The 14,618-nt window shown below is 44.2% G+C and overlaps 1 protein-coding gene across 1 annotated transcript in view; it reads right to left on the minus strand.

The window, feature by feature from the left end:
* LOC126188443 (uncharacterized) overlaps positions 1 to 14,184 on the minus strand; it is a 29,095-nt gene extending 14,911 nt beyond the window's left edge. Inside the window, exon 1 of the mRNA XM_049930048.1 lies at positions 14,002 to 14,184. Coding sequence (XP_049786005.1) covers positions 14,002 to 14,184 — 183 coding nt within the window. The remainder of the gene's footprint in view (positions 1 to 14,001) is intronic.
* Positions 14,185 to 14,618: the final 434 nt, after the last annotated feature.

A 14,618-nucleotide genomic window follows, 5' to 3' on the forward strand; every position in this document is an offset into this window, starting at 1 on the left:
GTCAAGTTGGCGATGGTGTTATTGGAGACGAAGCACAGACCGGACAAAGATGGGGCTGTAAATCGGCCGGAAAAACTAAATTTGTATTTTACGTATTAATGTAACTTCAGCTGGCACTTAATTTTGACTTCTCTTTTTTTATTTACAATGCGTAACTACACTATCCAGTCACACTGATGTGACCAACTGTCAATAGCCTGAATAACCACCTTTTGCAGCGCGGCCCGCTGCGAGACATGAAGGAAGAGCGTCAATGGGGTTCTGAAAGGGTCAGACAGGGATGTGGAGCCATGCTGACTCTAGCGCCGTGGCCAGCTGCGATAGGTTTCTAGGCTGAGAATCTACGGCGTGAGCAACCCGGTCGAGGTGGTTCGACATATTCTCGATTGGGTTTTAATCTGGGGAATTTGGTGGCCGTGTAGTACGGTAAACTCGCCCCGCTGTTCTTCGAATGATGCTCGTACACTGACATCTGTGTGACAAGTTGCATTGTCCTGTTGGTAGATGTCGTCATGCTGAGGAAACACAAACTGCATGTATGGGTGGACATGATCCTCGAGGAGAGATGCACACTTGTGTTGATCCACCTGTGCCTTCCAGAACGACAAGGTCACCCAGGAAATGCCATGAAAAACATTCACCAGACCATATTGCTTCCTCCTCCGGCCTGGAATCTTCCTACGACTGTTGCAGGGTGTTTGTTCAAAAATGGTTCAAATGGCTCTAAGCACTATGGGACTTAACATCTGATGTCATCAGTCCCCTCGACTTGGAACTACTGAAACCTAACCAACCTATGGACATCACACACATCCATGCCCGAGGCAGGATTCGAAACTGCGACCGTAGCAGCCGCGTGGCTCCTGACTGAAGCGCCTAGAACGGGAGTGTTTGTTTTCAGACGTTTCACACCGTACACTCCAACGGCCATCTGTCATCTGAAAAGGCCACCTGTACCCACACAGTGGACGTCCAGTTGCATACAAATGCCAGCCCTCGTCGCCGATAAACAGCAGTCAGTACTGGTGCAAGAAACAGTCACCTGAACGGTCGTTAAGGAGACATTGTTGGCAGTATATGTGTGTTTGCAGGTGGGGATATTCAGCCGTCAAACAGCTGTTAAAATTAATGCTGAAACCTGCAGCTGTCATTTATTTTGTACAATTCGCTACTAGTTTAGGTCAGTGAACATTACCCAGCTTAGTTGGCATAAACGGCACGAAAGCTATACCATAATTTGAACAAAAGTAATTTGCTCTTTTAAGCCCACCATAGTGCGTAAAAAATTTCTCACCGTAATAACTGTGTACGGTAATTTTCGTCAAGAAGCAAGTCCACATCGACAGCTAGTAACACAGTGTGTTACAGCTAGTAATATAGTGCGTAAGTAGCTGTCGATGTGGACTTGCTTCTCGACGAAAATTATCGTACACAGTTATTATTGTGAGAAATTTTCTACGCACTATGGTGGGCTTAAAAGAGAAAATTACTTTTGTTCAAATTATGGTATAGCTTCAATTATTTATTTCAAGTTTCTGCTACCAGTCACTTTTTATTTTATGCTTAATTTAACATAATGCAACGCATTTCGAACATGTTCTGTTCATCTTCAGACGTTTATACATACATACATACATACATAGAGAAATGTTAATTAAAAATAAACAGTCCTAAACTAATTAATCTGGAACACTCTGTCCATGGTTTTTTACTGTAGGCGCTGGTGTGGCATTTGCGGGGGGAGCTGGGAGGCAGTGTATGGCTAGAAATCAAAATCAGTGATGTCTTCTGCTGGTTTTCTTCTTTGTGGTTGACTATGTATATCACAGCAATTTCATCATCTATTTTTCCCAAGAGTTGTAAATTCAACCAACATTGAATTCAGTCAGACAGAAATGACACTACTAAATAAGGGTTTGAAGCATAATATAAATCCAAGCATCAATCACAAAAACAAAAAGACGATGAAATTGCTGTGATATACATAGTCAACCACAAAGAAGAAAACCAGCAGAAGACATCACAGATTTTGATTTCTAGTCATACACTGCCCCCCTGCTCCCCCCGCAAATGCCACAGCAGCACCTACAGTAAAAAACAATGGACAAAGTGTTCTATATTAATCTAGATTAAGACTGTTTATTTTTAAGTAACATTTCTCTATGTATGTATGTATAAACGCCTGAAGATCAACAGAACATGTTCGAAACGCGTTGCATTATGTTAAATTAAGCATAAAATAAAAAGTGACTGGTAGCAGAAACTTGAAATAAATAATTATCCCACACAGTCACGGTTCACAAACATATACATTATGGCTGAAAATAATAATGGTAAGGCTTTCCTGCCGTTTATGCCACCTATGCTTGACCGAAACTACTAGCGAACTGGGCAAAATAAATAACAGCTGAAGTGTTCGCCATGAATTTTAACACTGTTGGTAGTCCCATGGTTTATCTGAGCAATTAGTTGCTCAACAGCTGCACGTCTGTTCGCTCGTACACACTCGGCAGCCGTCGCTCGCCCCTCTCATCTACGGCCACGGTGTACCACAGTTGTCTCGGTGCCAGTTCTAGACAGCACCATTTCGCTATGCACGATATATATAACCATTCCAACACGCGAACAAGTTTTCAAATTCAGTAGTTTCAGAAGTGCTTCCCGAAAGTTGAAGATCATATTGCCTTTTTGAAGTCAAAAAAATCGCTCCGTTTCCGCATTACGGTAACGACTGCACTGTTTTTCCGCGTCCCCCCCCCCCCCCCCCCGCAAACGCTTGCATACCCTCCACTACTGCCACGTAATACTGGGCGCTCCAGTCCAGCAACCGAAGCGATATCGCCTTCACATTGCCCCATTACGACATCTGCTCTCCAAATTGATAACTGCTCAGTTATCTTTACGCGCGACACCACTCAAACATAACCACAGAAGACTGAGAAAGAAATTAAGGAAAGGAAATGAACTTTCAGGCCTTATGCGCACCTTCCGTGAAGTCAGTAGGCATTTACTTACACTCTGCCGTCAGCTAGCTATATTACTGCCCGTAGCTGGGTCGTACAATATTTGCAAGACACGACGTAAAGCCTCCCCCCCCCGCCCCATGAGCCATGGACCTTGCCGTTGGTGGGGAGGCTTGCGTGCCTCAGCGATACAGATAGCCGTACCGTAGGTGCAACTACAACGGAGGGGTATCTGTTGAGAGGCCAGACAAACGTGTGGTTCCTGAAGAGGGGCAGCAGCCTTTTCAGTAGTTGCAAGCGCAACAGTCTGGATGATTGACTAATCTGGCCTTGTAACACTAACCAAAACGGCCTTTCTGTGCTGGTACTGCGAACGGCTAAAAGCAAGGGGAAACTACGGCCGTAATTTTTTCCGAGGGCATGCAGCTTTACTGTATGATTAAATGATGATGGCGTCCTCTTGGGTAAAATATTCCGGAGGTAAAATAGTCCCCCATTCGGATCTCCGGGCAGGGACTACTCAAGAGGATGTCGTTATCAGCAGAAAGAAAACTGGCGTTCTACGGATCGGAGCGTGGAATGTCAGATCCCTTAATCGGGCAGGTAGGTTAGAAAATTTAAAAAGGGAAATGAATAGGTTAAAGTTAGATATAGTGGTATTAGTGAAGTTCGGTGGCAGGAGGAACAAAATCAAATTGGGGTAATGCAGGAGAATGTTTAATAATGAATAGGAAAATAGGAATGCGGGTAAGCTACTATAAACAGCATAGTGAACGCATTATTGTGGCCAAGATAGATACGAAGCCCACGCCTACTACAGTAGTACAAGTTTATATGCCAACTAGCTCTGCAGATGACGAAGAAATTGATGAAATGTATGATGGAATAAAAGAAATTATTCAGATACCGAAGGGTGACGAAAATTTAATAGTCATGGGTGGCTGGAATGCGGTAGTAGGAAAAGGGAGAGAAGGAAACGTAGTAGGTGAATATGGATTGGCGCTAAGAAATGAAAGAGGAAGCCGTCTGGTTGAATTTTGCACAGAGCACAACTTAATCATAGCTAACACTTGGTTCAAGAATCGTAAAAGAAGGCTGTATAAATGGAAGAACCTGGAGATACTAAAAGATATCAGATGATTATATAATGGTAAGACAGAGATTTAGGAACCAGGTTTTAAATTGTAAGACATTTCCAGGGGCAGATGTAGACTCTGAACACAATCTATTGGTTGTGACCTGTAGATTAAAACTGAAGAAACTGCAAAAAGGTGGGAATTTAAGGAAATGGGACCTGGATCAACTGACTAAACCAGAGGTTGTACAGAGTTTCAGGGAGAGCATAAGGGAACAATTGACAGGAATGGGGGAAAGAAATACAGTAGAAGAAGAATGGGTAGCTTTGAGGGATGAAGTAGTGAAGGCAGCAGAGGAACAAGTAGGTAAAAAGACGAGGGCTAGTAGAAATCCTTGGGTAACAGAAGAAATTTTGATTTTAATTGATGAAAGGAGAAAATATAAAAATACAGTAAATGAAGCTGGCAAAAAGGAATACAAACGTCTCAAAAATGAGATCGACAGGAAGTGCAAAATGGCTAAGCAGGGATGGCTAGAGGACAAATGTAAGGATGTAGAGGCTTATCTCACTAGGGGTAAGATAGATACCGCCTACAGGAAAATTAAAGAGTCTTTTGGAGAAAAGAGAACCACTTGTATGAACATCAAGAGCTCAGATGGAAACCCAGTTCTAAGCAAATAAGGGAAAGCAGAAAGGTGGAAGGAGTATATAGAGAGTCCATATAAGGGCGATGTACTTGAGGACAATATTATGGAAATGGAAGAGGATGTAGATGAAGATGAAATGGGAGATACGATACTGCGTGAAGAGTTTGACAGAGCACTGAAAGACCTGGGTCGAAACAAGGCCACCGGAGTAGACAACATTCCATTGGAACTAATGACGGCCTTGGGAGAGCCAGTCCTGACAAAACTCTACCATCTGGTGAGCAAGATGTATGAAACAGGCGAAATGCCCTCAGACTTCAAGAAGAATATAATAATTCCAATCCCAAGACAGCAGGTGTTGACAGATGTGAAAATTACCTAACTATCAGTTTAATAAGTCACAGCTGCAAAATACTAACGCGAATTCTTTACAGACGAATGGAAAAACTAGTAGAAGCCGACCTCGGGGAAGATCAGTTTGGATTCCGTAGAAATATGGGAACACGTGAGGCAATACTGACCCTACGACTTACCTTAGAAGCTAGATTAAGAAAATGCAAAACAACTTTCTAGAATTTGTAGACTCAGAGAAAGCTTTGAAAATGTTGACTGAAATGACTGGAATACTCTCTTTCAAATTCTGAAGGTGGCAGGGGTAAAATACAGGGAGCGAAAGGCTATTACAATTTGTACAGCACCCAAATGGCAGTTATAAGAATCGAGGGACATGAAAGAGAAGCAATGGTTGGGAAGGGAGTGAGACAGGGTTGTAGCCTCTCCCCGATGTTATTCAACCTGTATATTGAACAAGCAGTAAAGGAAACAAAAGAAAAATTCGGAGTAGGTATTAAAATACATGGAGAAGAAATAAAAACTTTGAGGTTCGCCGATGACATTGTAATTCTGTCAGAGACAGCAAAGGACTTGGAAGAGCAGTTGAACGGAATGGATAATGTCTTAAGGAGGATATAAGATGAACATCAACAAAAGCAAAACGAGGATAATGGAATGTAGTCCAATTAAGTCGGGTGATGCTGAGGGAATTAGATTAGGAAATCAGACACTTAAAGTAGTAAAGGAGTTTTGCTATTTGGAGAGCAAAATAACTGATGATGGTCAAAGTAGAGAAGATATAAAATGTAGACTGACAATGGCAAGGAAAGCGTTTCTTAAGATGAGAAATTTGTTAACATCGAGTATAGATTTAAATGTCAGGAAGTCATTTCTGAAAGTGTTTGTATGGAGTGTGGCCATGTATGGAAGTGAAACATGGATGATAAATAGTTTGGACAAGAAGAGAATAGAAGCTTTTGAAATGTGGTGCTGCAGAAGAATGCTGAAGATTAGATGGGTAGATCACATAACTAATGAGGAAGTATTGAACAGGATTGGGGAGAAGAGAAGTTTGTGGTACAACTTGACTAGAACAAGGGATCGGTTGGTAGGACATGTTCTGAGGCATCAAGGGATCACCAGTCTAGTATTGGAGGGCAACGTGGAGGGTAAAAATCGTAGAGGGAGACCAAGAGATGAATACACTAAGCAGATTTAGAAGGATGTAGGTTGCAGTAGGTACTGGGACATGAAGAAGCTTGCACAGGATAGAGTAGCATGGAGAGCTGCATCAAACCAGTCTCAGGACTGAAGATCACAACAACAACAACAACAACAACAACAATGACAACGTAAAGACCTACCTAAATAGGCGGAATCTTAGTATATGCAGGTACTCCTCCCATGATAGAAGCAGCTGACATACGTTTGTGCTGAAATAACGATTACTCGAAGACGAGGAAGTCGGTTTCAATAACGGTGCTGAGAAAATTGTTGGCAGTACCGGTAGTTATTTGGCGGGCTACAGTGTCTCACTGTCGGTTAAAAGACTAGCGTACACAACAGTTAAAAAGATATCTTAACAAAATCATTGAGCATTTGAAGTATGAATGTAATAAACTAGTAACTACAGAGAGCACCTAACCATTACACAGGCGGTAGATATTTCTAAACTAGTATGAAACTTAAGTTTTCTCTCGGAGTGTAAAATATTCAAACGACTTACGGGAATGTATACCGGGCGACGTCTGCGACTACCGCCGATATTTCGACAGGACAAATGCAGTGAGAGACAGCCGTGTGAGAAAATTTAATAACTGCGAGTGCTCCCATCCACCCTCTATGAGCGGTTATTGCACGCTGATGTCGAATATAGGCGGCGGTCGCATCAATATGACTGGACTGTGTAGTTTCAAGTAGGTAATCACCCATCTTCAGAAGTTCAGAATATGGGTTTTTATGTACAGTGTCTGAAAGAAGAACTGAAGCACCCAGAAGGGAGGGGAAAGCCAAAAAAATCTCAGGTGATGTTATCGGAGTGACTACAATATCGAGTCACAGTTACAAGGAACTTGCCAGCATGATTACGGTATATTGATAATTTTAATAAGCTGAAGTTGCCAGTATGCGCTCATTTGGAAATCTGACATTGCACCTCCTCTGGCCTGGACGCGCTGATGCACTTGTGGAGTTGGGAAAGGTGTCTTAAAGCCGTTTCATCCTCTCCTGAGGCTAAATGCGCCACACCTGTTGCAACATGACCTTGATATCCTGGACACTGGCACTGAGACGGAATTGACGTCTGACCTGGTCCCACACTTGTTCCATCGGAAACAGACCTGAGGATCTGGCTCTCCACGGACTACCTCATCATCACGCAGACAGTTCGCAGAGACACGTGCCATGTAGAAAAATGCCCCGTTGAAAAATGGCACTACGATATTGCCGAGTGAGAGGTAACACATAAGGGCGCAGGATGTCAGTGACGTACCGTTGTGCCACCAGAGTTTTCTCGATCACTACCTACCGTGACCTGCAGTCGTACCCGACACCAGCAGGAACACTGTTCTGCCTTTCCAAAACGTTGCAAGAATGAGACCTCTCCCCAGGGTGCCATCGACAACGACGACGATGGCCATCACTGAAGACAATGCGACGCCATTCACCAGCAAACAATGTTTCCCTGTTACGGCTCAACTGCAAAAGCAGCCGTGTGTGTTGTGCTGTTAACGGCAACCTACACGTGGGACGATACTTCTACATCTACATTTATACTCCGCACGTCACCCAACGGTGTGTGGCGGAGGGAACTTAACATGCCACTGTCATTACCTCCCTTTCCTGTTCCAGTCGCGTATGGTTCGCGGGAAGAACGACTGCTGGAAAGCCTCCATGCGCGCTCGAATCTCTCTAATTTTACATTCGTGATCTCCTCGGGAGGTATAAGTAGAGGGAAGCAATATATTCGATACCTCATCCAGAAACGCACCCTCTCAAAAGCTGGACAGCAAGCTACACCGCGATGCAGAGCGCCTCTCTTGCAGAGTCTGCCACTTGAGTTTGCTAAACATGTCCGTAACGATATCACGCTTACCAAATAACTCTGTGACGAAACGCGCTGCTCTTCTTTGGATCTTCTCTATCCCCTCTGTCAACCCGACCTGGTACGGATCCCACACTGATGAGAAATACTCGAGTATAGATGGAACGAGTGTTTTGTAAGCCACCTCCTTTGTTGATGGACTACATTTTCCAAGGACTCTCCCAATGAATCTCAACCTGGCACCCGCCTTACCAACAATTAATTTTATATGATCATTCCACTTCAAATCGTTCCATATGCATACTCCCAGATATTTTAGAGAAGTAACTGCTACCAGTGTTTGTTCTGCTACCATATAATCATACAGTAAAGGATCCTTCTTTCTACGTATTCGCAATACATTACATTTGCCTGTGTTAAGGGTCAGTTGCCACTCCCTGCACCAAGTGCCTATCCACCGCAGATCTTCCTGCATTTCGATGCAATTTTCTAATGCTGCAACTTCTCTGTATACTACAGCATCATGCGCGAAAAGCCGCATGGAACTTCCGACACTATCTACTAGGTCATTTATATATATTGTGAAAAGTAATGGTCCCATAACACTCCCCTGCGGTACCCCAGAGGTTACTTTAACGTCTGTAGACGTCTCTCCATTGAGAACAACATGCTGTGTTCTGTTTGCTAAAAACTCTTCAATCCAGCCGCACAGCTGGTCTGATATTCCGTAGGCTCTTACTTTGTTTCCCTACTCCGCTGCTGCTAGTCCTCCACCAATGGTACGGGATGACACAGAACGTTTCATTACAATTCTCAAATGGCAGGCGCGGTGAAGTCACCCACCTTGTGGTAATCAGACGTGGCTGACTGGAACCTCGACGGCCAATACGCATGGCCTCACGTTCCCAAGCAGTCCAACATCGGGCAACTGTTGCAATGCCCAACAACTCTGGTTGTTGCGGTTCATGATACACACTGCATGATGTCGTTTGAAAATTCCGAAGTGGGTCATATTAGTTAATTGGAAATGAAATTAAATAAACTGTTTATGCGAAATAAAAAACGCGCCTCACGCTGTAAAATAGGATCTTTCCAGAAATGTATAGCAACTGTCGGACGAAATAACTGGAATACTACTGCAGAAGGTAAGATACACATTATGGAAACACACTTAGAAACTGAGCAAGGAAACGTCTCCTTTTGTAGAAGCAAAACAAGTCAGCCGACGATTGGGGAGTCATGATTTAGGTCTACCTTAGATGCGTGTAAGTGAATACGTTGTTTAAAGCAGTAATAGCGTAACGGAAGGCGGAGAGAGCGGTGATGATGTTCGGCACTAAATTAAATTTCACCGCTCGGAGGCAGTAACGCGGATTACTTCTGCCGCCTATCGCACTAACACGTGCCACTTCTCGGAAGCAGATGAAGAACGGCAAACAGTCACGCACAGTTATCTCCGGAAATAAAGTGCTAGAAAGAACTTCCGACGAAAAACGCCGCATCCTACGGCGGCTAATAAGCGAGGGAGATAAGGGCGCGCCGTTCCTGGAAGCGGCCGTGAGCGCCGTAATTGGAGAGCGGCTCCAGCCGACGCGTGTTGCGGGCGGCGAGTTATGACGCCGGTTTTTCCGCCGCGCTATCGATGCCTGCGATGAGCGTTTCGGTTGTGTGAAGGAAGGAGGATATACGTTTGAAGTCCTGTCGACGGCGATGTCATTAGGCAGACCACAGTCTGGGTTGGAGACGGAAAATGGCTGTATCCTTTGCCCGGCATTCCTGTTCAGCGATTTAGGGAAACTGCAGAACTTAAGCTGATGGCCAGAAGACAGTTAAACGTTACGCCACCCCGGCGAGAACAGCGAAACAAATAAAAAATGCAACACTTGAGAAAACTCGACTTAAAGAATTAAATCCAAAAAACGTATTGAAATAGTATAAGCTTGCTTTAAATTTCAAGTAAGTATTATTGACAGTAAATTCCATCACATTTTAGTGCACTCTGGGCATATTAAATAATGTACCGTTTCACTCGCTTCTGTTCCACGAAGTCGAGCTTACAAATGGACGCTCGTCATTCAATAAATATCAGCCTTTTTTAACTTTAAAGATGAGACCTTATTTAATGCCTATTCCAATCGCACTCTGTGTCTATTCCGTGAAGTATTATATTCTACAAGATATATTGAGGAATATGACTTTTATTTACTCCTAATGCTTGAAGGGATCGAAATTTTCTACCATGCACCAGATTAATGCACACTACTTCACACATTCAGGAGCAATTGAAACTAAGCATTTTTAGTAATAATAATACCTAGGAATTTTACAATTAGGACAATATCAAGCATGGGCACGTAAGAAATGTGGTCAGCAAAGAGTACAGACAAAGGGTTGGAAAAATTCCGAAAATCAAACTAAATCGTGTTAATACCATCAAGGCACTCAATACCTGAGTCATTCCCTTGATCAGACACGCTGTAGGCATTTTCGACTGTACATAAGTATAGCTGAATAATATTGTCAGGAAAACAAGGAAACTCATGACAATTCACCCTGTACTTCCCCTCGCGGTGATGATGACATTCTGTACTTGTACAGAACAGCAAACTGTACAGAACTCTTGCAAGTGAGGCAGTGATGGGGAGAAGATAAGCATACATTGACAGACTATGTGAAAAACATCAAAGAATCAGCTCTGACAAAAATCAACAACAGTAATCCTCTCAAGGTATAGCAAACTAAGAATCAATACAGGACAGCTGTACGCCAGTGCCAGACTGACAGTTGCGCCACAAAGCATCGCACGGGCAGTTTTTGGAGAAGATTGAAGGCAATACAGATTAGGAAACGATCTCGTCTTGGTTGACCAAGCAATCCTAAGGAAGGAAACTAAAAGGCATATTTTTGCTGCACAGGAACAAGCCATCAGAACGCCATCAAGAAATCAGCAAAAGACTCAAAGTGCAGGCTCTGCTAACAAGCTGGAGAAAAAATTGACCATATCTTGACTGGTGCAAAAATAGCGCTCAGACTGATTACAAGCAGAGATACAATGATGTGTCACGAATAGTCCTCCGCAATTTATGTCAAACTTAGTATCTGCGTGTGGTAACAAACTGATGGGACCACAAGCCAGAGAAAGTTCTCGAAAACGGACATGCCAAATGGGACTTCTGACTTCAGACAGATCGAATGCTGGAACACAAACACACCCGACATCACAACTGTGGAGACAAAGAAATTGTGTGCCGGCCGCGGTGGCCGAGCGGCTCTAGGCGGTTCAGTCCGGAACCGCGCGACTGCTACGGTCGCAGGTTCGAATCCTGCCTCGGGCATGGATGTGTGTGATGTCCTTAGGTTAGTTAGGTTTAAGTAGTTCTAAGTTCTAGGGGACTGATGACCTCCGATGTTAAGTCCCATAGTGCTCAGAGCCATTTGAACCATTTTGAAAGAAATTGTGGATCGTTGACACTGCCATCCCATGTGACAGCAGAATCGACGAGAAACAAATAATTTGCCAAATACTAAGACTTCAAAATCAAACTAGGGCGACTGTGGCGTAAACCAGTGAAAGTGGTTCCAATGGCCCTCGGCTCACTGGAAACAGTGCCGTAAGATCTTAATGGACACTAGAAAACCATTGGTATCGATAAAATTCCAAATGCAAATGCAAAAACCAGTTCACTAGGATCTGCACGAATTATCCGCCGACACATCACGCAGTCCTAGACGCTTTGAAAGTGTCCGACTAGCGAAAAAATACGAAATCCAGGATAGTGAACTCATTTGCTGTATTTACTGTCATAAGAATAAAGAATAATATAAAGTACCCCGTAGTGGTTCAGTTTCACCCAAATTAACATTAGTTATATCCAGTTTATCGATAAAACAAGGTCAAAAATTAACATTTTCAAGAGAAAATATTCCACCAAGCTGGTCTCCGTAAGGACAATTATGTAGCATACGAGAAATAAGTGACAAGGAGGAAGGAAGAAAAGGCTGTAACGATCTGATGGCTAGGAAGTTCAATGGAGGAAGAATACATTCTGTGAGTATATAAGGATAGATCAAAATTAATGTGAGAGTAAGAACAGCAACGCTGAATTTTGCGGACGACACGACACGGCTCATTTGTAAACAAAATTTAGAAGACCGGTCGAGAGGAATAGACAGCATACTGAGCACAGGAAATGCTCACAGGTGAACACAGGAAAGACGAAAGCGAGGAAGAATAGTAAAAAGGAGGACAACTTGCTTTACATCAAAATTGGTAAACAGAAATAGACAAGATTCAAGAAAGGTATCGGAGTTACATGACACAGGCCAGGAAAGCTTTCTTCAATAAAAGTGCTGTTGGCAACTGATAATGGTTAGGGAAGAAGTTGCTGAAATTGCAATTACTTCTCAACTGGCCCCACAAGGACCTGCTTGCAAACAGCGCTCGGTCACCCATCCAAGTGTCAGCCAACCCCAACAACGCTTAACATCGGTGATCCGACGGGAACCGGTGTTATCACTACGGTAAGACCGTTGGCATCTAGAAATGAGAAGAAGAAACTGGAAGTATTTGAAATGTGGTGCTATCAAACAGTGTTAAAAACTGAGTGGACGAATGCGTACAAAGCACCGTCAGCTGCAACATATGTAAATGCATACAACTGTTTCCACTATACACGTAATCCAATACAGACACGTTAGGTTTTTTTACTGTCGAAAAAACATCCAAAGTGGCGCTAAATTTTCCAATATTCTTGTGCAGTGCACGAGCGGACGTCATGCTGCTGATGAAAATATTAGTGTAATCGTAAACACTGGTCATGGGCGTGATAGTCCGAAACTAGTTACGGCACTGAAATAAAGCTTTTTTGGAAGTATTTGTAGCTGGATGCGTTATCAACGGCCGCGGAGTTCACGAGATCCATCATGAAAACAATGAAGAGGGACGGAACATTGGTCGTGTCCTTTTCAATCGAACTGTCAGGATATTCGGCTTAAGCGACATAAGCAGACCATGGAAATGAGCCTGAAATTTATTTTCACCATACTTCCCTTGTAAACTTGAGCAGTCACCCACCGTTCGACAAGGCGTCGAAAGCCTGCAGCATAGAATTCTTTTGAAAGCGTTCGAATCTAACGAGTGGCATATCGGGATATAACAGGTTTATTTGGTTCCTTAAATCTCTGCAGCCCACAAGATCGATGTGTCCAAATTCCCTAGACTGGATAACCCAGGTGGCAAAGACGTTTGTAACTTTTTCTTGTCCTTTGTGGAATTCCTGTATCCAACTGAACACATATTACCTTGAAATACGGTTACAACAGTACGTGGGACGAATTTCACGATGGACGTGCTCTGTGGACAGTCCCTCGGTTCGCAAAAGTCGCGGTGTTCTAGTCGGATTCATACTCGTAGCTCATCTGCCGTCTTAAGCTGATTGCAGATCAGTAACCAATTACCGCGGAACGCTTTGTATTGGCTACTGTCCACGCGACATCTGCTGCCATCTTCTAGATACGTATAGGTGCCAAATTTAAAGCGATATGCGGTACTCTGTCTCTTGCGACTTATTTATTGACTCACTGTCGTGCGAATCGGGATAGCCTGGGAGGTCTGAACTCCGCTCCGTCCGAATAGAAGTCCAGAACCTTAACCATTGCGTCACCTCTATCAGCTGTTTAAACTGGCCCATGGATCATACATATGCTGTTACTGGAAGCATCGATGGACAACCGTAACATGTGCGGCATTTTGTCAACTGCACTTGGACGAACTGGTCTGGTTTCCATAGGCGCCTATGCTCTGTTAGCAGTCGTAGGTGTCGTGCTGATATTACGCTCCTTTCGCGAAGGACGAAAGGGGACGCAGTAACGCAGAGGGTCGCCCGGTTTGGTAAGGTGTGGCCGTTGAGTTACCTCGTCTCGTTGCAATTGCGTTACCTGAGCCAACTGACATTTTTCACCGTTAATTGGAAAGCCCGGTCCGTCCAGAAGTGGCACGGAGCTGCAAATATAATTACCGGCGGCCCCTGTAGAAGGCGAGGCGCACAGACGCGAGCGCGCCCAGGCGCCCGGCGGGGAATTTAAAGCTGGCGCGCAAGTTGGCGCCAGTAACTTGCCCATCTAATCACGCAGGTAGCCGGGTGGCCGGGCAGCCGCGCGCGGGCTAATGGATTACTGCGGGCCCGCTCACTGTTGTGAGTTGTGCGGACTCTTTGCGGGGTAACGCGGTGCCATTCTCGTGAGCCAGTATCGCGTCCGGTAACTCTGCGCGGACCTTCTACCCCTGCATACAAATGAGAGCGCGCACTGCGCCCCTGCGAAATGAGTACAAGCCAGCACGTGCCGCACTTCCTCTATTTTGCTGCTGTGCAACACTACCAGCATCAGAGTAGTCAAAATCAACGGCACCGTTCTAGGCGCTTCAGTCTGGAACCGCGCGAGCGCTACGGTCGCACGTTGGAATCCTGCCTCGGGCATGGATGTGTGTGATGTCCTTAGGTTAGTTAGGTTTGAGTAGTTCTAAGTTCTAGGGGATTGATGACCTTAGATGTTAA

This window comes from Schistocerca cancellata, chromosome 5 (assembly GCF_023864275.1).
Source record: "Schistocerca cancellata isolate TAMUIC-IGC-003103 chromosome 5, iqSchCanc2.1, whole genome shotgun sequence".
In the NCBI taxonomy this organism is placed as follows: domain Eukaryota; kingdom Metazoa; phylum Arthropoda; class Insecta; order Orthoptera; family Acrididae; genus Schistocerca; species Schistocerca cancellata.